This window comes from Lonchura striata, chromosome Z, assembly GCF_050655825.1.
Source record: "Lonchura striata isolate lonStrDom1 chromosome Z, ASM5065582v1, whole genome shotgun sequence".
NCBI classification, from domain to species: Eukaryota; Metazoa; Chordata; class Aves; order Passeriformes; family Estrildidae; genus Lonchura; species Lonchura striata.
Window position 1 is genome coordinate 69,773,354 of NC_140740.1, and position 25,802 is coordinate 69,799,155.

At 34.4% G+C, this 25,802-nt stretch overlaps 1 protein-coding gene across 10 annotated transcripts in view; it reads right to left on the reverse strand.

Moving 5' to 3' along the window:
- Positions 1-25,802, reverse strand: part of KDM4C (lysine demethylase 4C) — a 245,679-nt gene that overhangs the window by 91,824 nt on the left and 128,053 nt on the right. For all 10 annotated transcript variants that reach the window (XM_085566943.1, XM_021531680.3, XM_085566945.1 and 7 more), the window contains 6 exons: positions 23,290-23,528; positions 21,018-21,379; positions 19,036-19,147; positions 2,004-2,185; positions 982-1,198; positions 6-82 (listed from right to left, as the gene is read on the reverse strand). In XM_085566943.1, coding sequence (XP_085423069.1) covers positions 6-82; positions 982-1,198; positions 2,004-2,185; positions 19,036-19,147; positions 21,018-21,379; positions 23,290-23,528 — 1,189 coding nt within the window. The remainder of the gene's footprint in view (positions 1-5; positions 83-981; positions 1,199-2,003; positions 2,186-19,035; positions 19,148-21,017; positions 21,380-23,289; positions 23,529-25,802) is intronic.

The window sequence follows — 25,802 nt, forward strand, 5'->3', positions numbered from 1 at the left end:
CTTACAGCTGTCCAGGCTTCTATTCTGCATCGAGAACACAACCACTCGTTATGGATTTCATGAGAAGGAACACCGTAGCAACCTAGAATAAGAGAACTAGATTGATTATATTCTGCCTTTTTATCAGTGATGTAATACAATTCAATTATACATAAACCTTAATAAAACACTTCTGTCCTGTGACAAAGGAGACAATCTAGGCTAACTGTTAATGTCATGGTCTATAAAATACATCATCCCAAAACCTAAATAAAAAGAATCTACCAACACCTTCATAAGAAAACCAAAACAAAACCCCAGCAAACTAAACTGAACAACAAAAACTCCAAGAACCCAAAAATCCAAAATCACAATGAATTTCTTAATTTTGTCATTGCAATATCATATCCCAACTCCAACTCTTCCTGAAGTAAAAATTTGACTTAATGTACTGACATTTATTCTGGGCAAATATACCATATTTCCAAAGATCTTGTGGACCTTTTAGACTTAACTATTAAAGTTCTACAGGATTTAGAAGATAATGCAGAAAAATCAATGCATTCATCAGTTACTCTTGCAATAAAAAAAAAGAATTCTAAGTGAAGGAAAATACTGCATCCCCAAACTTAACAGCAATATTCACAGGTCCTTCAGGAGAATTTCACCCTAACTACTTAATAAGGACACACTAGCATTGCATAGTGATTTAAAATAAAAAAGCAAAAGAGTAATTAAATCACTAGGTCAGAAAAAAGGATCAAAATTCTGTGATCATTGAAAGTTTACAAGACAGTTAATTCTTCAATATCTTCACAGCAACCTAAGTTAGAGAAAATGCAATGCATTTTTTTTAAAAAATAGGTAGTGATTAAAGCATTACAAATGGAAATGTTCTTCAAGTACTTTTAAAGACATGCTAGAAGTTTAGCTAACTATTATTTATCAATAAAGCAAAATTTAAAATTACATTTCTGGCAACAGAACAATTGGATTATTTACTTGCATGAACCCGTACACAACACTTTGCACATAAAATCAGAAGACTTGTTCCATCTTCTTCAACAAAGGCATTTGATGGATAGTTTTTGGTGTTTTCTTCACTATAAATAAAACACATCTCCGGAATAAGCGGTTTAGTCTTCACATCTTCTGCCATCAGTATTTCTGCTGAGTTTGTTTCATTGAAAGTAGGACTTTCTTCATCCTGATTGTCTGACTGGAAAATAAACAAAATCTATATTTAAGTAAAAGAAAGGAGAGTCCTACTCTTCCTTGTGACAATGATGAAATTATTCCACCCCTCCCAACTTTTGTACTAAGTGCAACAGTTTCATGAGAAAATTAACTGCTTCTAAGTATTTATCATAGTCATCCTACCTTGATTGTTACAAATAACTGTGACATCTGGAATAGCACTCAGCCTGCAAAACAGTGTTATTGGAGTAGTGTTCAATGGTACTGTACCTCTTGGGCCATTTAACTCAATTCAGTGCAATAAAGGCTTTTTTCCTGGTTCCCACACTGAGGAAATTCCAATTTAGCACCTTCCAAGTTAGCAATACAGTACTACAATACCATTTTTACTTGCCATTTGACACAGTAATTCCACAAGACAGCATCAAACAGTGCTCTGCATTAGACTGTTTCTGAAGGAATATTTTTCCTGAGAAGGCTTAAGTACTGTGAAAACACTTATTTCCTCAACACTGAACAAAGGCAGCATAAAAAAGGCGCTGATAAAAAATATTTACACACCAAAAAGTGTAATATCAAGGGAATACACAACACAGACACTAAGACAAACACAGCATAAATGGTAGTAGGAGACATACAGTGTCTGCAGCCAAGGATAGATACAGGTGAACAAAGTATCAGTTCTAATTTTAATGCCAGTGAGTTTCTTTAGCTCTTTTACAAATGAAATACATAAGTTTATATTTTTTATAATTTCTTGGAAATTAAGTAGCCAGGCAGCTATTTCACACTTAATCCAGAGACGAAGCTGTGAGAATCTTGCTTACCCTATAGTATGGCATGAGAAGAGTGCAAATAGCACAGTGAGGTTCCTTTTTTGCACAAGCTGCATTGTATTCTTTTTCAGCATTGAAATTGGGTGGTCTTGTCTGCCACAGGTAGACCAGCGGCTTGGCCCATGCCTCTGACTCTTGAATTTTCTCTTCAATTAAGGTAGTCTTAGGCAGTTCTAAAAGAAAGCAAACAATGTCTATATGATAGTCACTGAATGAAGATAAACAACAATTAATCTGTCATGTGTGCTAACAAAGATAAAACAATCTTACAAGTCTGTGTGCAAATATGGATGCAGAAATCTAAAACAATGTTGCATAAGGAAAAACACACAATTATGTGCTCTGACATCTCTGTCATGAGCTGATTGCTTCACCAAAAGCATAAATAGCCCTACCGTTTACAATTTGTATTCATATCAACAACATTATGTCTCACTCTCCCACTGTCTCCTTAAAGCCTCCAGTCCCCTCTCCCTCCTTGCACAGGGCTCTTGATTCTTTATGGGTGGAACATATTGTGTCCCAGCAGCAGTGCCAGGCAAATAGCTCTACTTGCACAGGATGGCACCTCACAAACTCTTCATGGAAAGTGACACTCATTTTCCAAAGGGAAAAAAAGGCCAACATTATAGTCAGGGAGTGATGGGGAACAATCAGATCTAATAAGTAGAGACATGAATGCTGGATCATGTGTACAGTTCCTATTAAATCTTCCATAGTCAGTGTGAAGGCGTGTAGGTGTCAATCAGAATTATGTGAATGAGGAAAGGAAAATGTGAAAGATTTTAATTAAACATTCAGTCAACAAAAACAGTCTATAGCATACTGCCCTTTTCTAATGATGCATTTAAGAACAACTGTTCACTTCAGAAGAAGAAAATTCCAACACAGAGAAGCATTTAAGTACATTAAGCTGATTCATCACATTCCTTCAGCCCATTACTGCTTTCTCCAATTTATGAAAAAGCAGAGGCTTTATGGATCTCCTATGATAAACATCACACATTGCTACAAAACCACTATAAAACTGGCAACATTTTTATCAGTGTTGAATAAAATATCCACCAAAATCTTTGTGTTCAAGCAAGCCAAATGTAATAAATATATATATATATATATATATCCTGCATGTGGTTTATAATCCATTTTTTATAGTTTCTCAAAATAACTAATACCAATTCAATAAACATTTGCCAATAATCTGGGTAGAAGGGCACAAAGAAAACAACTGCAAAAAAAGCTGGCAATATTTAGCAACACAGCTTTCTGGTGAAAATCTTAGCTATCTTAGCTTCAAGAGAACACCAGTGAAAAAACAGCTGAACACAAGAAGACAAGCATATAAAATGCCAGCATTACTTTTATACCTTTTGGAAGTAGTTACTTTGAAAATTAAAAGGTTAACAAAGTTTTTGCTTAAAAAAATCTGTTCAATCATATTTTTTTCTACTGCTTGCAATTGTAAAGAACTGTAAAACACATAGCTCTGGAAGTTATTTCTCTAGTTCTCTTCCTATCTACTTAAATTTTCCTTTAAAGAGTCATCTTACAAGTAGCTTCAGCCTTACAGGTGTTTTTTTTTAAATTATTTTTCCTTTTATATTATTTTCCTTCAGGAGCTTGTACTCATTATTTTAAGTATTTTCATTATAGTTGTGACCTCACAGAAGATTCAGAGCTTGATTCTCCCTTATGAAGAAAACAAAGAGGCACAGAATTTGTATTATCTTCCATACCCATTGTCCCCTTTAAAACTGACATCCTTTGATTGTACCACTCCTTACCACCGCTGAATAATTCTCCTATGACAGCTGAAGACTTTTCCCAGAACCTCAGCCTATAATGCTCTTCTGTACTCAAAATCCATCTTCATCTTTATCATCCTGAAACAATTCTGGGTTGATAACTGCAGTTCTTTCATACAGTGTTCCAGCTTTTCACTGCCTACAGCAGGCTTCAGAGTTCATTACTATATTGGTTCTGGTTTTAACAAAAACAATATTTATACCTTAATTTCATATAAATTCCATAATTTCAGTTCCCTCTTGTGTGATCTTTACAGGCTTTCCCAACCAAGAAATTGAAAAGAATGTAAGACACAAGAATAAAGCTGGCTTTAATAGCCTTTTGTTGTTTTCAAGAGTTTGTATTTCTTTTTGAACCTCATTCCAAAAGAAGCCAGGGACAAGATGTCATATGTATATGTACCAGACTCTATCTTTCACAAACTCATAAAAATTTAACACTATTTTAATAAATTTATTTTTTCCTTTACATTATGTTTAGAGCGCTTCCAGTTAGCTGTTGACTAGAAGCAAACATTCATTTGCCTTTGATCTCTAACATCTGTAATTCTGAATTCTACATCCTTCTAGGTCCTTTGAGGTATAACTCTCTTCTCCATGATCCTTACTGCAGTCTTCTGTCTCTACACAAGCTCTCTGTTATAATTCTCTTGTATATTACACCTTGCAACCCCTCACTCTTCTCCACCATAACAAGAAAGAAAAATTATCCATCCTCTTTGTTCAGAGGGAAGCTGCCTAATCCAGTACTGAACGATTCACTAACAGTATACAAAATTAAGAGAAGGCAGAATAGACATTCCTAAGGATTACAAACTTTGTCTGATACTCTATTATCACCACTGTAAGGCTAATAGATTTCAGTTCTCCTCAGGAAATTCCTAGGCAACCTAAATTATCATCTTTCAAGGACTTCAGAAATATTATTTCATTTCCTTATAATCAACATTCACCCACCCACACTGAAATAACCAAATTTCCAAAGAAATTGGTATTAAAAAAAAAAGTTACCGAGTACATGACCCCACTACAAAGCATGTACAAAACATGACAATGCTGCCTTAAACAACTCATCAGGAAGGTGAAGAATGCAATCTTCTGTGTAACTATTCTATATCAGTAGAACTTAGGCAGTTTCATTTTGAGTGTTTTATTTTTTGTGTGTGTGCACCAGCATCACTGCGAGGAAGAATTTCCACATAAGCTTCTCTAATAGTACAAGTGGAGGTACCTTCCTGATTTCCATGTAGGCAGAGAAGTTAAGCGCCATCAATAAAAGCTGAGAATCTGGTTAACCAAAACAGGCAAGGAAATTAAAATAAAAACTAGCTCTCCAACTGTCTGAGAGAAGGCATAGAGAATATAATTACTTGATGTAATAAACATTGCTGTCTTAGCACAGTTTATGGCCTTTCTTCACTTGTTCATTCGATAATACCCATGTCCTATTTATGCCCAAAAACACTGTGGAAAAATTAAGGGATTTTTAGATTTCTTTTTTTTTTTTCTGTTTATCCAGTGCTTCTCATTCCTTTTATTTTCTTAAATTTCTCCTTTCATTACTTACTATTTCACTGAAGAGCAATCAGTGGTTCAGCCTAAAATAAATTTATTTTCCTAACTCAATTTGTTGCATGTAGTTTCAGAGTATACATTCAGTGACCTCACGTGAGCTTAGTGTTTCTCTGATCAGATGTGTCTATTAGAAGGACATAAAACAACTGCAGTCTCCAGTTGACTCCTTTTAAAATCCACCTTAACTGAGGATTCTCAAAATAAGAACAGAGAACAATTTATAGTATTCATACTGACTGAAAGATCTCAAAAACTCCACTGTCATAAGCATGCATACTTTTTTCTTCAGCTGTGAATCAGTGCAAGTAGTCAAAACCTGAAAAAACTGTGGTGAAAGCATCTGTTCCTGGAGCAAAGATACATTGCCTCCCACACCCCACCAAAAAACTAAGCATCTACTTTATAAGATGTAATGTTTCAAGAAGCACTATGAACATGATGTTTCACTCATAATCTTACATATTGCTATTTTTCAGAAAGAGCATGAGAATACCCTCCATTCTGGTAGAGCAAGTTTTGATGAACAGTCCCTTATGCAATGCTGCCAACCACCAACACTCTACGATATGCCCTGTTATGCATTCAAGCCTTCGTTGTGATAACTTGGCCTTGCTCTGAGAGGACCTACCAACAGCCCAAGACTGGCAATTTGAAAGATAAAAGTCAGCCAATGCAGTGGTCTGAAACATAATTTAGGTCTATAAGGGAGCATTTTATTTACACAGCACATGAAATGTAGCTGGGGAATCTACCTTGATTTCTGTGCCTGTTGTAACTCCGACCAAGTCACTGACACTTTCTCATAATTCACTGACAGTAAGTGCATGAACAGGACTCTGCACAGGTGCACAACAGAACTCCTTGGTGTGAATTCTGGTGTAACTTTTTTTTCAGCTTTTCAACTTGAAACATATATTTCAAATTGAGTGGTAATCAAGACAAAAGTGAATAAAGCATCCTTAGTATTCTTTCCTATAGAAACTTTCAACTCAGCTACAGTACAAAATACATCTCACTATCAGAGAGAATAGAAGAAAAATACAGCATTTGAACCTGCTGGTCATGACAGAGAAATTTGCACCTCAATTGACAGTTCTGCTCAAGAGATTGTACAATCATGCATAACACATAGACACACTGACAAATACCAATGAAAACTATGGTTTTTAAACACTCTTATACGAATGAAATCCATTTCTTGTAACTTCTGTTATGTTTCTGGCTGTAAATATATCACACATTCATGCTGAAGTCTAAAATGGATTAATACCAGTTAAAAAATGTATTAACTGGATGATGTAATGCAGCCTATTCCTAAGTATCTAAAAACATCTATTTGTCACCACTAACAGTGCTCAGAGATCTTGACTCCCCCTAAACCACCTGGGCATTTTTACTTCACAGCAAATATGTTTTTTGTAGTATTACTTTACCAGATACAATCCATAATTAGTTAAATATTTTGTTTCCTAAGGGGTTAGACCAAGTGCTCTTTTTTACAACAAAAAGCAGGAACATTTGATGATACAACTATGACTTTAAATAAATGCATAGCAGCTGATATAAATCTTACTGTATCATACTGTGCTGATTTTGGCTGGAGTAGAGCTAATTTTCTTCACAGTAGCTAGTATGGAGCTGTGTTTTGGATTCGTACTGAAAATGGTATTGATAGTATAGAGATGTTTTAGTTATTGCTGAACAGTGCTTGCACAGCATCAAGGTCTTTCCTGAATCTTGTGCCACCCTGACGGTGAGCAGTACAAGAATATTCCAAGAATATTCCTATTGTCTCCCCGATCTGGTTGGTGTGGAAGTGAGTGAGTGAGCAACTGTGTGATGCTTAGATGCCACCTAGGCTTAAACCACAACACATATAATTCAGCCATAGTATTAATGAAGTACAAGGTGATTAGCAATGCTAAACTTAATGATAGTTCCTGTATCATATTTGTACCCAAAAACAATACTTCTATAGAATCAATTAATCTCTAAAATGTAATTTCAGAAATACCAGTTCTCATTAATGTGATATTCATATGCATCTGTACTCGTTCAAATATTTAAGAAAAGTGAAACAATTTATTAAAACAAACTATGTAGACAAAAAAAAAAAAAAAAATTATAGCCCAGGATCTGTTTTCATGCAAAGGAAACTGCTTCCATAGCAAAGTATTTCTAAACAGTCACTATGCTGCTTTCCAAGTGAGTAAGTGAATGAATGGTTTTCACTAATGTTACTGGTTTAACAGTTTGTGGGAAACTTACTCCAACACACAATGCTAATGCTTTGAATGGTTTTTGCTTACTAAGTTAAACTCAAATTATCAGGCAGAAAACATTTGGGCCATTTGCAGAATGGGCTGTTGCCAGCATTTGCTGATTTAACCTAGCAGATGTGAAAAGCCATAGACACTAATACAGTACAATTTGCTTTTGCCAATCTCAACAATGATTTTGCTGCTTAGGGTTATGTTCCACTGATGGTTCCTGGCATTGTAGAGCAGCATTCTCCGCTATGAAGAGCACAGAAGCATCTGTTATTTTTCAGGTAGTTGAGCATAATCCCAGACCTGGGAGACATTATCTATAGTTTCAAATGTCCTGGAGGAAATAGTAATAATACAAATTAAAAAAAAAAAATTAAGACAGTTGGGGAGAAGTCTTGTACTTGATAACTTTACTGTTCCAGCAGTGTATCAGCAAACTTAGTTTCAGAAATTGTCTTTCTTTTTTTTTTCTTAATGAAAGATATAGCTCTCATAGCAAACTATGAACAGAAAAACTTTTTTATTTATTCTATTCTTCAAAACTTTGTATTTCTTGTATGGGACCATCGAGTACAAGTAATGTGAAGTATTCATATGCACTTTTGGTTATAGAGTAATTGCCAAATTAGCTATTAATACTTCTCATAAAAATTGCGTGTAAAGATGACTATATTGAATCAGAGCTCTGGAAGTTAAGCCAAAGAGCTCCTGGATCAAATCAGATTTATCTTCCAAAACAAAGTAGTGGAGTGCTTTAATTAAAAAGAGTTAAATACAAAAAAGTTTAAGACATCAGTTGTAGCTGATCTTAAAATGTTTTGAAAAATATGAAAAATTCAGCATTAAAAAAAAAAAAATTAAAAGACAATTTGACAGATTTGGAAGATTTGATACTGGGATACTCTGATTCTCCTTCAGCATACTATTAGAGACCCATAATGAAATTCACATTGGTTTTGTAATTGAACTGTGTATTGTGATTCCTACACTTTGCTCAATGTAATTTGTATTGTATATTATACTGTACTATTGACTGAACCATACATTAAAATTCAACACCCTGCTAAACATAATTTGTATCTTCACTGTAATTTAAGTGCATTGCTGTATTACTCTGCTAAATCAAAATCCCATGTAATTTCAAATATTAAAATCCTTTATTATTAACTAAACCATCCATACACAGAATATCTTGAAGAACCTGGTCAGAGTGTATTGTACTCCCACATTAACTGGCACAGTCAGCAGGCTTATCCAGAGAGTGAGTGGTACTCACTAAAAGAGTAAGGATTACTTTGGTAAAAACATTCTTTCTGATTTGGTGTTAGCCACAAATAAGAATCTAGTACGAAAAATCTCATTGTGATTAACACTGGCTGCAACAGGACCACTACCACTTAAAAGTAAATAAAGCTAGTATAAATACTAGGAAAGGCTGGAAAGATCTCACCAGTAACTTTGAAAAAGAAGGGATGTAAAAACCCTGACCATGATTTTTCATGGAAAGCACTGATCCCACCTATACTTTGGATGAATATGAAAAACTGGAAGATTCTAAGAAGTTGAAGAAAGGAGAGAAAAGCAGGGCTTCACAGGTTGCTGGGTATTTGCTTCTGAGCACTAGTGTATAAGTTAGAAGAGAAATTAACACAGCATACTAGAACAAGTAAAAGAAACAGTTAAATAGTATAACTTAAAATGAAGTAAAATTCCTATTTTACTGCATTTTCAATATGTGGAATATGTCAAATGACTCTGTCAGGCTGTACTGGACCCAGATATTTCTCTCTAACAAATTGCAAAGCAACTAAAATGTATTTGATTTACATCGCTATGATTCTAATAAATTAACTTAGAGAAATCTCTGAGGACTCACAGCTCAGAGATTCAGTTTACATTTAAATGATCTGTAAAACTAGTTTTACAAAACTATAGAATTGTTATTTTTGAAAATTACTATTTTTGGTTGCTTACTAATTCCTGTAACAAAATAGTTCTCTATTTGAAACACTAGATCATAAAGACACCAAATAATTACAAGGGGTAAAAACCAGTATTTCATTCACAGCATTCCCTAAATAGCTGCATTCTATATGCACAACTTTTTTCTGCACATGGAATGAAGAATTTAACTGTAGAAGTTGTAGAAGATGTCTACCTATTCTAGCTACCTAAGCTGAAGCACAAGCAACACATTCTTACTGATGCTAAAGTCCATGACCTATCCACTGTCTCCAGAAATAGCTACTTACCATGTCCAGAAACCAAGCTTAGAGGTGACCCACTAGTCAGGCAACTTTTTTAAAATGTGGACAGGAGGCCACAGAAAGGGAGATGTTCTTAAATCTGTATGGACTGCCAACATGAAGCATTTACAGCATATTGGTATCATAATTTCCATTGTTGTATATATGTGTATATATATTGTATGTATTAAAGCAATTCCAGTAATTTCACCTGTCTTTGTACTGTCTAAATTTAAATAATAGGCCCTGTATACATAAGTATGTTCAAAGAGCCATCTCAGCAAAATCAAAAGAAACAGAAACAAAAGATCTCCTGGAATCTACTGCACAGCCTATCAGCAAAAAACACAATTGTCAGTATAAAACCACTACAAGTCCAAACTATAAGATAAAGATTAGCAGATATCTTCTCTACTGAAAAGCTTTAATTCACAGTACTTATTAGCAGGTGCTTTCTCAATCCCATTCCCTTGTGTAATTCTTCACAGTTCTTATGAAAAAAAATCATATTTTGCATTCTAATGAAATCTGCTTGTGGTCAATGTACTTACGACACAAACTTTATCAAAAACTAAAATTACACTGGAGATTTTAGGAACTGATATTGCCACCTATATACATGCTCACTAAGTTACTAATTAAACACCACAGTCTTCCAGGGTACACATCTGTACAGAAGTGGAAAAAACTAAAGCTTTCTCCCCCATTATCAGGCATGTCTTTCCTATTAATAAAATGAGTCCCTCAGATACAACAGAATTACTTGTTGATACTCCCTTATTTTAGAAATTATAATAGAACATCATTGACCATACTGCCAGATATTGTAAGATTAAATAATTATTAAATTATTATGTTGTTAGAGCATACTCCTGTTTTATGCTACTCTGAAGAGAATGAAAGTACCAAATGGGGAAAACACATTTTATGGTTATTTTGTATCTCTCAGGCAGCACAAATCTAACCTACATCAATATAATATTGCAGCACAAGTTCCTCTGGGCAAAACACAAGTGGAATTTGAGGAACAAGGTTACTTGAATGCATTCAGTTAAGATTGTCCAGAAGTTCTTCACTGAAATCAAGACCTCTTCATAAGTTCAGTATATAAGTTATAAGTTAACTACAGAAGATGCAAAATAGATTCCATCACAGATCCAAAGATTTATGACAAATAATTCCAAAATAAAAATTAAAAATTTGTGTCTTCAAGCTACAGTTCCTGCAGGCCACTAAAACAAGTATCTTATAAACACTTCATATACTAGAAAACAATTGCATTTAAACTCCTTCAAGAATCAATTTATTGAATGTAATTATTTTGTACATTAAAATATATATATTACATACACATCTTAGCCAAGACAGTTAGCAAAATCCCTTTGGCATTAAAACTAAGTCACTTCCAATACTAATGGTTTACAAAGCAGCTTCAGATTTTGACAAAGGTAAAGATAATTCTATGGGCTAGGGTTTTTTTAAGTTGAAAAACTAAAGTTATTAGTAGAATAACTTACTAGGCAATATTCTATAGCAATACATCAATGAATTAATCCTTTATAAATGCAAGTCACAGGTTTATTTGTCTTTTTCTTTGGATCATAACTACAGAGAAGCTCAGGTCCAAAAGATCACCCTACAGAAGGGATACCTGTCTCCTTGGTAAACACCACATCCATTTTGCCTACCGACTTGAGAACGCAACTGAGAGGCTGTACTAATGCAGCAGGAAATCAAGTTTCATTTTGGCACACCTGGTAAGGAGAAATTATACATGCCTTTCTATACTATATTGTAATTCTATCCAGTCCTTTATGAGGTAAAATACCATGTTTTAAAGCTAAGAAATCAGTACAGTTAGAGCTACAAGGTTCATCTACAGAACAGTGACTCTTCAATGATCACAACATGTATCACTGTCCAGCAAATGAGGATAAATATTAGAAGAACTAGTTTGTATTCCTATCTTGATCAAAATATTGGCTAATCTTAGATTCTGGGTATCCACTAAAAGGCAGATAACTGCTTTTAGTTATCTCTTTAGTTATTTATCTATTTAGTTATCTATTTATCTATTTACTTATTTTAGCTACTCATTAAATATATCAAGGGACTAGAGCCGCCAGTGGTAATAATCAAAGCTGTCATTTCTGGAGATCAGCTGCTAGTCCACAGATTGACAAGAGTACTGGAAATCCAGGAAAATAATTCATTTGACATTTTAACACATCCCTGTAGGAATATGAAAAGGTAAAAGAGTTTAGGAAGTGCGAGGTTTGCACTTTAGGTTTGCAAAGTCTGCAATTATGGCAAACAGACAACACCAAATACCCTTCTTTTGGGAGATTTAAAAATATTCATGTTTTGGTAGATTCATTTTCAAGTGCAGTTTTTGCCTCTGTCCACACAGGAGAAACACGTAGTCATGCCTATCAACATTTTTTACAAGCATTTGCTTCATTGGGTGTACCCCAGGAAGTTAAAACAGACTATGGCCCTCCATATATATTTCAAAAAGTAGCAACATTCCTAATGGATTGGGGTGTTTGTCACACCTTTGGTATTCCCCACTCCCCCACAGGTCAAGCAATTGTTGAAAAGACACATCACACATTAAAACACATTCTAGATCAACAGAAGGGGGAGCAGAGGTGATACCACAGATGAGATTAAGTAAAGCTTTATATGTTTATAATTTTTTGAACAGTTCTTTTGCAGGACCTGATCCACCAATTTTTAGGCATTTTGCAAATAACACACAGGCAAAACTGAAAGAATATCCTCTTGTCTTAATCAGAAGCCCTGAGACAGGAGAAATTGAAGGTCCTTTCTGATTAATAACTTGGGGCAAAGGGTATGCTTGTATTTCTACAGGTGCTGGAGGACCAAAGTGGGTTCCAGCAAAGAATGTCAAACCATACCACACCAGAACATGCTGACAAGCCCAAAAGTGAAGAAGTGAGCACACAGATGTGAGCTGAACTGAGAGACTATGGGTCACGCTGGTGTTCCTGTGTCACCTGTGGGATCCGCAAATTTCAATTTAATGTTCATAACAGATGTGTGAAGGGCTTGTTTCGTAGAGCTCTTTTGGCAAAAAAACGTGTAAAAGAAGGATTTATTATTGTCATTAGACTAAAAAATTGACATTCTAAATTCTCCAAAAGATACAGTTTATAAGTTGAGATATATGGAAAATTCTTTTGCCAAAGGGTAGCTCAACAAAAAAGATATGGAGGAAAATCAGTTCACTTTGTGTTGTCTAGCTTTGCTTGCTTTTTGTAACACAGATTTTCCTGTGTAACAACCAAAAACAAATGTCTGGGTCACATTAGCCAAGGCTACAGGATCACATACCATATGTATCTCTCACTCAAATCCAGAAAAGCTTTTTTCAACCTATCTAGTTGGTGTGCCACTGAAAAAATTGGCCAATACCTACATACTATGATCCTTATGGCAGCAATCCTGCACAGGATTGGAGTCTTTAGACCAGACAACTCCTCAAAGCAAGTTCAGAACCCCAAAAATTGGAGATCCTTAGTTCCTTGACAATGGATTTCTGTGTCACATTTTCAGGAAGCAATTGGCAAAAAAATAGTTCTCCAAAGTACAATGTTACTCTCTCTTACTATGAATACAGAAATTCAAGTTTTTGGTGTAATTACTCATACAATGTAGATGGGAAATCTGGGGTTGACCAGTATTCACAGAAATTACCAAAAGGTTATTAGTTCATTTGTAGAGATAGAGCATGGCAAGGCATTCCATCATACCCTGAAAGCGGGCCATGTAGCATTGATGCGCTCACTGTGATTGCACCTAGTGCTAAAGCAGCTTCAGAAAAGACAAGGAGGGACAAAAGATCTATTCATATATACCCAGAAAATTGCAATAGTGATTTCAGTCCATGGAAAAAGGCACAAAGGATTTCAGCAAGCTTCTTTTTACCTAGAATTGCTTCAGAAGCAGCACTGAGACAAATAGATAGGATTAGATGATGGCTGAGCAAGCGAACTAATCCCACATCCAGTGCGCTCAGTGACACACTGACTGACGTCAGCAGTGTCCGACAGGCCACGCTCCAAAATCGGGCAGCAACTGATTTTCTTTTACTGGCACGTGGACGTGGTTATGAAGAATTAGAGGGAATGTGTTGCATGAACTTGTCTGACATTCTGAATCCATTCACAAAAGCATACAAAAGCTTAAAGACTTGACATCTGAGATTAAAAACAAAGAAACACGGTTAGACAATTTGTTCAATGAGTGAGGCTTAGCTCCTTGGTTGAGGCAACTTTGCAAGTTAAGCAGAATCTTGTTGATAGTTGTGGTATTGATATTGATAATAATATCTTGTGCACTTCATTGTTCATGACAAATTACAGACAGACTCAAAGAAGTTTTTGTTGTCCAAGAGAAAAATAAAAAAAGGAGAATTGCAGAAAGTTCACAAAACCTTACAGAAGCAATTGAATTAGAGTCACTCACAAATTTAGCCTCTGAATTGAGACCTTAGAAAGGTTGGGATTTGTCAAAACCAGATGCAGATACTAAACCTGACTTTACACAACATTGATAATGCTTTACCTTAAAGTTATAGAGCTTAAAGCAAACAAAAAAGTGCCTTCATATAGAAAGTTTATAACATTTTTTCCTAGGGTAATAAATATATACAGTAGTGAAGCTATGTAATGCAAGGTAGTAAATAAGTGACAAGTCAAAGATGGTTTATTTAGGGTTGAAAAACAGAGGGGGAATTGTAGGAATATAAAAAGGTAAAAGACTTTAGGAAGTGCAAAAAGGCCCCAGAAAGCAGACATAAAGCTGAGAAAGGCTGGGAAATTTCAAAACCTTCTCATGGGAAGCTAGGAGAATAAGAACCAAGTGAATACATTTATATTTATCATAAGGAACAAGAAAGAACAAGAACATACTGATAGTTTGAGATGCGTAAAATCCCAGATATATGCTTTGCAAAGATAGAAAAAGTTTCAATCTTATATAGTGAGTTATTGTGTATCGTTTGAGCTTCATAGAAGTCCTTTTGTTAATGTTAAACCCATGTGGGTCCTTGTCTTATTGGTTAAAGTATCATGACTTTGCACCTTTTCTTTTAGGCTATTAGTTCAAAGAATATGTAGAAAAAGGCTTTGCATAAACTGCCATCTTGTCTTTGATCTGGATTTGTGTGGATGTTGTTATTTTCTCTGTGTCTCTTGCTTTTTGCTTGTATGATACAGACAGATAATAAATCCTAAGTCTGCAACCAGTCAGGGTCCCATCCCTTTTTGTGAGACGCAGACCAATCCAGGAGAATCCCTTTCCTAAATGCCTACTAAAGATTATACTAGATTTTTAAAAAAGGTTTCTTAGGGTCTTCAGAACACCATATCTTTCTCAAGTGTCAGAACTTTTTTGCAATTACAGCAATCATACCTTGAAAATTGAATTTAAACAAAACAGAGGTAATATGCAGGTACCAGAGAAAATGACAGAAGATACATTTTTCTAGCACACTTAGACTGTTGAAGTGGTAGATAGAGCTGGACTCTTCTGTGCAGAATGATGATGATGATATATGAAAAACATACATAAATTATGTGCTTGATTAACCCATGCTAATACAAAATTAAAGTATTTTAAAGAAGTAAAACTTAATTCAAGAAAACATTATGGGAGGGAAAGTAATACTGGAAACTGTAATACTAATGTGGTAAATATAAATATGTCTCTATCAACTGCTTAGCAAATTTTTATCTACCCATGCAACACCAGGAAAAGCCATTTCTTACTGAATTGAGAATCTTCAACCAAAATCTCCCATTTTAAGCTCTGAAACAAAAGAATAGTAACTGAATCTACAAGTGTAGTTTTCCCCTATTTAAGCAGGGTTAGCCTATTTATGATGTTACTGAACAAGCCTTAAATGGTTTGATTTCTAATAATATCAAATCAAGCACATCTCAAAGGATGCTGACAGTGAATGTAAAAACCAAGGCTTCTTCTTATAGCAGAAGCCACTGTTTCCATTTACAAAAGTTCTCTCCTTCTGTTTCCTTATTTTACAAACTAATGAAAGCAAAATTACTATGAAATTCTGAAACATACTTAAAATGCTAAAAAACATATACAAAGAGCCCCATACTGAATTCAGTCTATACACTATAATTGTATCATTTACAGCAATGGGAAATTTTAGTCAACTTGAATCTAAAAACAGTTTCTAATGTTGCGTGACCAAATAGTGCTGGAAAGAAATCTCTGGGACCAACCAATGTGCATGCAAAGTTAGTATGCCTGCTCCTTCTGCTGAATTTGCTTTTTTATTGCTTAAGGGAGCAGAAATACAACTGTATTAAATACAACAGAATATTACTATCACAAGTTAACATACTGCATTGAGTATAAGACCAAGGTTCATTACATAAAAATTGTTAGTATGTTGAGTGTGACATACAGCCCACACTGTACTGCTGCACTATTTTCTTGAGTTGGCAATGTGAGCTACAATTTCTTGGATTGATTCCCCAGTCCCTAGTATTTCTCAGTGCTCAATCTTTTAGGCATTAATTCCACAAGAAGTCAGGCATACATAAGGAAAGGCTTCAGGGACAGTGAAAAAAATAACACCAACAGACAACAAATAATTAACCTAATTATTTTTCATAAAGGAATACACCACTTATATAAGAAAGTACAGTGATAAGAAAGCACAAAACTCAAATGTCCAAGTGATCCTGTAAAAAAAATTCATTTCTGCCAAAGAACTCTCTATTAAATGTGAATTCAGAAAGTGTCTGCTAAGATTTAAGCATGCTGTTCAACATGATAATAGTCTATTTGCAAAATTATAATTCTGAAATGGCTGACAGTGTCAAAGAATGCTGCCTACATGTTATTCATATCTGCCGATCACCTTTTTTCACAGAAACTTCTTAATAGAATGGTAGTATCTGAAAGATTTCAAATATATTAATGTGACTTCAAATATATTATCTGTATTAGAAATGGTTACAGACCATCAGAACACTTTCCATCTTGTGGAAAGTGATATGACTTGAAGATGAAATAAAAAGTCTCAATTTCTTAACTTTTCACAACAGCACTAGCCCATATCTTCTTCCTTTCTTTTGTTTGCAGTTATTATTTTACTGGACCCAGATAAATTAAAATACAAACTAAAATACAAAACAAAAATCCCCCTTGTGACACAGTTAGAAATTACTGTACCAAGAGACTGTACTATCATAGTCTCAGCCAGCATAATTTTTGCCCAAAACCATAGAGAACAAGAACTAAGTATGAATGCTGAATTACATTTATACTAACTACTACCCTGAATATGGATGAAGCACCTTCATAAAGACAAATGTAATCATTAGCACCTTGGTACTGATTACTTCCCTAGTATCTGACAAAAACAATCTTGAGAAAACTCATAAAATAATCTAGCCACACATGTTTAACCCTCATGCTACCACGTGTTGGGCAACTTAATGGGGCTACAGTTTGCCAGTCTTCTTCATCAGTTCTTCAATCTTTGTCTTGGATGTAAACACTCTGCTCACCTGAACTCTACCATTTCTCTTTTGGTGCCTTTACAAAAGTCAGTCAACAATTAGATCACAATGAGAGACAGATGCATGAAAATAATAATTCCAGTTCCAGCGAGAAAGTATCAAAACTTGTCATGTCCAGTAAAACTCTTAATTACTTCTTTCAATCAGTAACCAGACATGCTTAATGGCTACTAATTCTAAGGCAGCTCTTACTTTCCTAACAAAATACACCCTTATCTATTGTAAGGACAATAATCATGCAAAGAGGAAAGACTTTAAGGTGTATGATTTCTTGTCAGGATGTCGCTACTTTCACAAAATATTGATACACCAGGAAGTTGTCAAACTTGGATGAGATGGAGAATGTCTCGGCATTACAAAAATCCTTGACTCAAAACTGCCTCATATCATCATCTAGCCAGATTATATCATACACAATGCATGTAAATAGGAAATTCACAGTATGTTTCAAACATAATGTTGAAAAATAATCAGCAGGCAAAAGGAATTTAATCTCTAATTAAAAAAGAGCACTTTTATTGCAACCTAACACATATTAAGTCTTTAATTACTTTACTAGATGAAACTTAATATTAATACCATCCTGTAAATTACCATAACCATCCTGTAAATTACCATAATTTTCTGAAATATTCTCTGTCTAGCCCTGAAGGTATTCAAACATACTAATATATGATACAGATCATGGGTCTAAGCTGTCTCTAATTTTCAGAAAGATGCTTAACAGCTAATTGAAGTATCATGCCTAGCAAAGCTGCAACTCAGATAAAAAATGAAAGAGAAAGTATAGTTTTCCAAAACTAGAGAGGCAGAAGACATAAATCAATTACTTCAGGGCTGAAACAAGGAGGGAGATATTGATGAGAGGTCAATTGAACCTACAGCAGTCAGCTCAACAATGCCTAACTTGCCAACTGAAAGTATAACATTTCTTGATTACATGAAGAAGAATCAATTAATAGGCATGCCGTCTCTCAAGTCAAGAATATTAATCTGCAGCTGCAAGAAACAGTTACTGTTAATGTAATGTATTTGAGAGGGAAAAAAAATCAGGTAAAAATTGAAGGTAAACCCTGAAGTATGCAGTGATGTTGGAATCAGACCGTAGTCACAGACATGGTATCAGCTCCAGATTATCAAACTATCTTAGGGAGTGTGAGAACTAAATTCCAGTTCTGCTAACTGAGGAGATACTGGAAAACAGCACCTGAAACTTTTTTGGTTTACAGTGATATGAAAAAGGAATGTGTTTGTTTTCCATTGTGATCTATACTTTTGATGCACATTTCCATAATCTTCACAACTCACACTTGATAAAATAAAGTACCTTTATTCATGGACTTTGGGTGGTTGTATACATGTTTGCTAGGTAAAGCAGATTTACTTTTTATATTTACTTCAGAGAAGGAAACGCCTATGTTGGGAACATTTCTTAGATTTTGTAGCCCGTCTGCACAAGGCAGTGACTCTCTAAATGCCTATATCTATGGTCTCATAAAACCATAAAATTATCATCAGAAGAATGTATTAAAGAGTCCACTCACCTTCATCACCAGTTGCTTGCTGTTTAACCAAAGTCATTGGAGATCTAGCTGGGGGTTTATGTAGTGGATTATGCCAACTCTTAGATATTTTCTTTGTTTCAGCTTCCTCTGACTGAAAGGAAAAGATGCAACTAATTTAGTATGTAATTCTGCATAATTAATTAAAAAAACATAAACATTCTTCTGTAAACAAGCACAGATATCAAGTATGTAAATACTACCACAGTATACTTGAAGCACCTTTAGTATACCAACAATTGCCTCTAAGAATATATATTTTAATTTAAGAAATGCAATCCTTGTCATGCACAAAACATTTCAGGTATCATTTACCACAGCCCTTCCCAACTTAGAGAGCATAAATCCTGTATCGCTCATGTGATGTTTGAGTGGAAGATCAGCATCTTCCTGATTTTCTGCAAAAAATTCTGCATACCTGTAGTGCAATATAGCCATTAACTGTGGCTAGAAAAATGAAGCAGAAACCCACTGGCTTAGCTTGTGAAAGATTCCAAAATTCCTCAAAAATAAAAAAGTTAAAAAAAGAAAAAATCTGGTGTTGAGATAAGAAATCAAGAGTCTTGATAAATTATTAACATGCTGACTTAGTATAGGAAGAAATTATTTCCTCCCTCAAACACCCCTACATACATGAAGTTTAAAGTTATTCAAGCTTCAAGAATTAAGGCCAACACTTCAAAGTCTTGAAGTACCACTAGAGGAATCCCAAGAAAACAAGTTACTAGTGGTGTCTGAAGGTTCAGGACCAGAGGAAGGGCAAGGACACTGGCAGAGAGCTGGGAAGGACTGAGTTTCACACAATTCTTACGGACCATTGCATTCAGTGCTTCAAGATCCTGAATTCAACCGAGCAGACTACACACATGCCCCTTGACATAAATTACAAAACAACAGTATATTTACCATGATAAGCAGAGGGCAGAAGATATGGTCAAAGTACAGGACAGGTTTATGGTCCAGAACAGTTAGTAATTAAGTAAAAACAGAACTGTCAGGCTTTTTAAATTGCATTTGTACAGCACACACCTTCACTTAAAAGAGAAAGAATACTCAGTAATACTACAGAAAATCTGAAACCTAATATATAAATATAATGTGGTTGAAAGGCACAGGAAGAGATACAATCTTTAATACATGTTAATTAGACACTGAGATGTTTGTATTGCTCCTTATTGTGGTGGAAAGGCCTGGATCCAAGATTATCAAAACTTACAACATTGAATAAAATCATTACAGTTCACATATGTGGAAGAGTCAGCATGATTTTTAGTTTAGCTTCTAAAATATATTCCCCATGAAGCCTCGCAACTTGGCAGCAGATTTCCCGCTTTCTCTCTGCCAATTTGAGATTCAGCTCACCACTCAGAAAGCTACTGATAATTACTACAGCTTAATTTTGCATTTTGTATCCCGAAGTCAAAGTTGACCATGCATCATAGCCAAATAGCAAGAAGGGAAAAAGGTCATATGTTTGTAGGTGGCAGACAAGAGAAAACATTATTAAAACCTACTGTTTAAAAATTGAAAATATATTCCTTTTAATAGTGGGATTTTTTCCTTCAAGTGTTTCCTTTACATGTTTTAGCTCATTTCCAAAATCCAAGAATAGTAAGCAGGTGAAGCTCACAGCCCTGCTCATATTGGCAGGCAGTGAATACGGGAAGAGCTTTGAGAATACTTGCTGACACTTCAGATTCACAAATAAAAAGTGAAATTGCTATACATCTAAAATAACAGGGAAAAATACATCAATAAGCAAACTCCAAAAACAGTCTGCTTTCGGAATAAAATTGCCACTCTTGCCTAAACACTTCAAAACACATTCAAATTATCAACTGATTAAAATCATGCATATTCTTAAATGCTTTAATATGGATATCAGCTCTCATTAGAAAAATGCTCATTCATATTTCATTAAATCAAGAATATATTACTATTATGATGTAATTTGTTTCACATACACAAGATATTTCCACTCTGTCTTCTTCACCCTTTTTTACAATGGGCACTTCTCCATGTTCCAGAATACTTCCAGAATTTTCTAGGTTGCCGATACCATCCTCTGTTGAGACACTTTCCTCTCTATCTGGGTTTTCTGCTTCAGAAGTTTGTTTGTCTGCTTTACTGTATGGTATGGATGAAACATATTGATTCTGAGATTTTAAACTGTCTTCTTTTCTACATCTATCAGAAGCAGTCTTGCTGGCCACAGAATCTTCAAGTGAAAAGGAAAAATGGCTGGAATCTATCCTGTCCTCATCTTCCATTTTTGTTTTCTCTAGTACAGGAACAGGGCTCAAAACTGAGTCAGAAGGGATGCTTCCTATAAATTAAGAATATGATTTGTTAATAAATGCCACTTTACCATATTGAATTTCACAGCAATCTAAATTATTCAAATTCAAAGCATGGTTCCTCATTTAGAAATCATACAGAAAACCATTTGGTGGAAGGGCATACACAAATGTGGAGCATAGGTTTTATCAAAGAATAAATTAAATGTAAATGGTTTGAGTTTAGAGTATTAAATATAGCTTTGATCATTTAATCAGTATTTTGCATTTGAATTGTAGCAGGTCTTCATTTAATTCAAAATAATCAATATTCATGTAGCTTCCTTAGTCTTTACTCAGATCGCCTATATGCAGTTTAATAAAAGGCTGGTATATTGAACCTTTTACCTTGCATTTTATACCTATTATGCCTGTTTAAAAATTAAAACACCAAGAATATTTTTCAAACAACGGCATCAGTCTAAAAATGAAAAATTAACATAATTCTATTTTTTTGAATTAGCATAATTCTATATTCGAGTAATTTTGAAGAGCGAAACTGAGTGGATTTTATTTTATAAAAATTCTTCGTCTGGTGACACTTGCATTGGAAAGAGAGAACAACGGGCTAGAGAGGTCACTCAAAAAACATTCCTGAAGGACTCTACAATACACTGCAGTGAATTCTGATTCAGGAACATATCCATGATATTAAAGAAAATGGTTTCTGTTAAGTCCCTTGCTATTCTTTCTTCATAAAAGTTATTGACTTGTTTTTTCTGAAAAATTTCCTTTACAAGTCCAATAAATATAAAACTTAGTAACACAAAGACAATAATAAAATGTTATCTCTAGGCATAAACAGTACTGCTTCAACTGAGAACAATGGACATACTAGTTAAGACAATGTAGAGCAAACTACCTTCTTCAACATGAGTACTGCTTCTATCATATCTAAAAATGTCCATTTTCCTACAAAAGTCCAGGCACCACACTTCAAGAGGACAAGGGAGAGAGGGTAGCTCTCCAGTCTTCTCTGCTTTTCCTTCCCTTCTCCATAAACACAGAATGGGTGCTAACTAAATACCATTTTCTCTGAAGTCATAAACATTCCAAACTCTATTAAAAGCTGTGAGGAGTTTCTAAACCTCCACATTGCAGTATCTTGGTATCTTTATGTGAATCAATCATGGTGATTATCACCTCCATGTAAGCGATAACATAGCTATTAATATTCACAATAATTAAATGCTGACTATATGCAATTTGAAAGTGAATTTTCCGTCACAATATAAAACAAAATAGGACCTTCTAAACATGAAGTCCAGTTTGCCTTATGAACAGAAATGAGGAACTGTATCAGAATTACAATGGAATGTGAAATAGAATAAATAAAGTTCAGAATAGACCAACTATATTAGAATAAAAATGGTGTGGAGGGGAAAAAAATATTTTCCTTGACAAGACCTTAATAGCTGTCAGATAGCTCCAGAGGAAATTAACAGGAATCTGGAGGCTCAAAATATGGCATTTTTGTGCACAGATATAGAACATTTCTAATTTGTAGGTTCATCATGTAGCATACTCGCAAGCATATATGTTCTGTCCTGTTTGAATAGTGTTAAGACATTCTGTATCATTTCCATATCAAAAATATTTAGGTTTAACATATATGCGTCCATTGAAGAAATATAATTTACAAAACCTCACTCTTTTTGCTCCTTTAAAAAACACTTAATTAAAAGTATTCTGGTGGTATCACTCTCAATTCAGAATATTAACTTCCATATTTTCTCTTTTTTACCAAATTATCAATCCTCTTTGCATAAATAACTCTCTGTGTAAATATTTTAGTATGGTACTCTAAGATAATACTTTAGTTTAGCATCCACTCATTTGTCACATTAGAGTATAAACAGCCTACAACTTAAATGTGAAACATAATCAGTTCTCATCTCACCTGCAACCTTGACATGATCCAATAAATGCTGATGCAGATGCATTCTACTACTGTTTTCTTCTTCCCCAGAAGCTAATCCTGTGTTTACCGCTCTCATTTTTTTTTCTGGTTCTTCACTGACCTTGAAGCCATCAGTAGCTGTTTCAGTCACTATGATTTTTGCATCAGCTACCATAGCAGATACTCTCTTGTCCTCTGGAGTTTTAAGCTTTTTAGATTGAGATCTGGTGTGCTGGAAGCTGTTATAGGAGATACTGCTGTCAGAGTAGAAAGTCTGTCTTGGATAAGATAAAACATCTACCAATATATGTCTCTTACACCTGCTTAAAGTGGTAAAAAAACTGACAATTTTTCACCTTTTTGTGTTGAGATAGTCCTACAATTTATTAAGTGATATATTAACAATTGATTGGATTTAACCTTCCAATCTTTTATCACCATTCCATGGCAAAGTTGTTAAACTCTATAAGTAAAACCGTCTTTAAGTAACTATTACTTAACTAGTACACAAACTAGCTTTTAAATAAATCATTATTTTGAACACAAGAAAAGAACTATCCTTACAAGAATAATGAAGACAGAACTCTCTGAGTAGCAGTAAAATCAGGTGATATTTCCAAACCCTAGTGCTAATAAAAGACTAGTCTGAATATCCTCATAAAAGCCTATCTGTTTGGAAATTTTTAAATTAGTTTTAGCAGGATCAACAAGCATCTTAAAAAGCTAAAAATTATGGTCACCAAATATTTCAAAAAGCTATAATATCAAGCAATATATATAATTATTCTGTGTTAAAAAAAAATAAAAGTTGAAATTAAAGATTGACCATAAGTTTTTGCACCCTCAGATGTATAAGGGAAAGCTTAAAGCAGGAGAAATGGCAAACACATTAGAAATAGGCTGATAATTTATATGCTCAGAATAAATGCAATAGAAAATTAGTCAAGTTTCACATTCAACTATGTGGCACAAGAGGAGTATTTAATGTCATCATATAGGAGGTTTCAAAGCTCATAACATATTAGAGATAAAAGCACTACTATTGCAGGTGAATTTTACAAATTTTAAGTGAGTTTTACAAAGGTCTTGCAGCTTAGATTCTACACATCTACAGAAAAACATTTTGCTGCTCCTTACATTTTATTATGTGTCTACAAATGTGCATCTTTCAACACACTCTTTATAAAATAGAAATTTCCAGAAAATTTGCCAAAGTATGAGACAACCACCAGCTCCTATTGTAAATAACAGAAAGTATTATTACTATTTACATGTAGTCATTAGATGTTATATAGCAGCAATGGATATCAGCCATAAATGTCAGAGATAAGCTCTCCCTGTCACTATATAAATGAAGATTTTTATTTTCACTTTGCTGAAACTTTTATTATTCCCATAATCAAAATGGTAATTTTAACTGACACATTATACTAGAAACAAAGCTGAATAAACATTTTATCCTCCTCTGCAATGCACGCTGTTACCCTGCCTGAAAAAAAGCCGACTCAAGATTTAAACAGCACTGGAATTGTGTTTGTTAGCTTAGCAAGGTGCATAAATTAGCCCATGTGTTCCTGTGATAAAACTTCCAATGCAATTACTAGAAAGTCTTTGTTTTTATTCTGAACCACCTATCCATAAGGGTACTACCAAATGAATCACTGCTGGTCCAAGCAGAAATTTGCATTTATGCTGAACAATAGATGCAGGGAAACCTGCTACAAGGGAAAAATGGCATTCACTTGTTAAACAACAGAATTACTCTCTCTGCAAGTCCAGGTTAGTATTATACACATACTAACAAACTGGCTGTTCACCTGCTTCATTAGCTGTCATCAAGAAAATATTCTACTCACAAACTACCCTTACACAGAACAAATGCAGTATTATATTTTCAGTAACAATGCTCCACTACAGTGCCAGTTGGTCCTTTACTTTACAGGTTGACTTTCCTATCTTTTCCTCAAGACATACATTAACTTACAAGGAAAATGAGGAAGTTTGATTTAAGACCATGTTTTAAAAGGCACTACATTATAAAATTATTTGGAGAAGGAAGATCTCTAAAAAATCAGTATTATCTCCAAATCAAAAAGTCTCACTAAAACACCAAGTTTCCAATAGAACTGCCCACCTTTGGCTATAAATTTAGTAGATCTTTGTTAGCTAATTAAGAAGAAAATCCATAAAGATCCTGTTAAGTAAGACAGGAAAGCACAACTGTACAAAAAATGTGCAATGCAAACAAAAAACATAATGCATCTCAATAAAATAAATATAAAACTGCTTTAAAAGGTCAAAGCTCTTATGGCTTCAGTGACAAGCTGAGAGACTTTATTCTCCTAAATTTTTTTATTCTCCTAAATTTCCTTTATACTCCTGAATTCCTTCTTCTAAATTTCTGGTGGTGCCAGGACCAACAACTTAGATCAAGCCTTTATTATGATCTCCCATTGACCTATGGTAGACAAAAGATATTTTGGCTGCAGCACTGCAAGGGTGTGACAAATAGG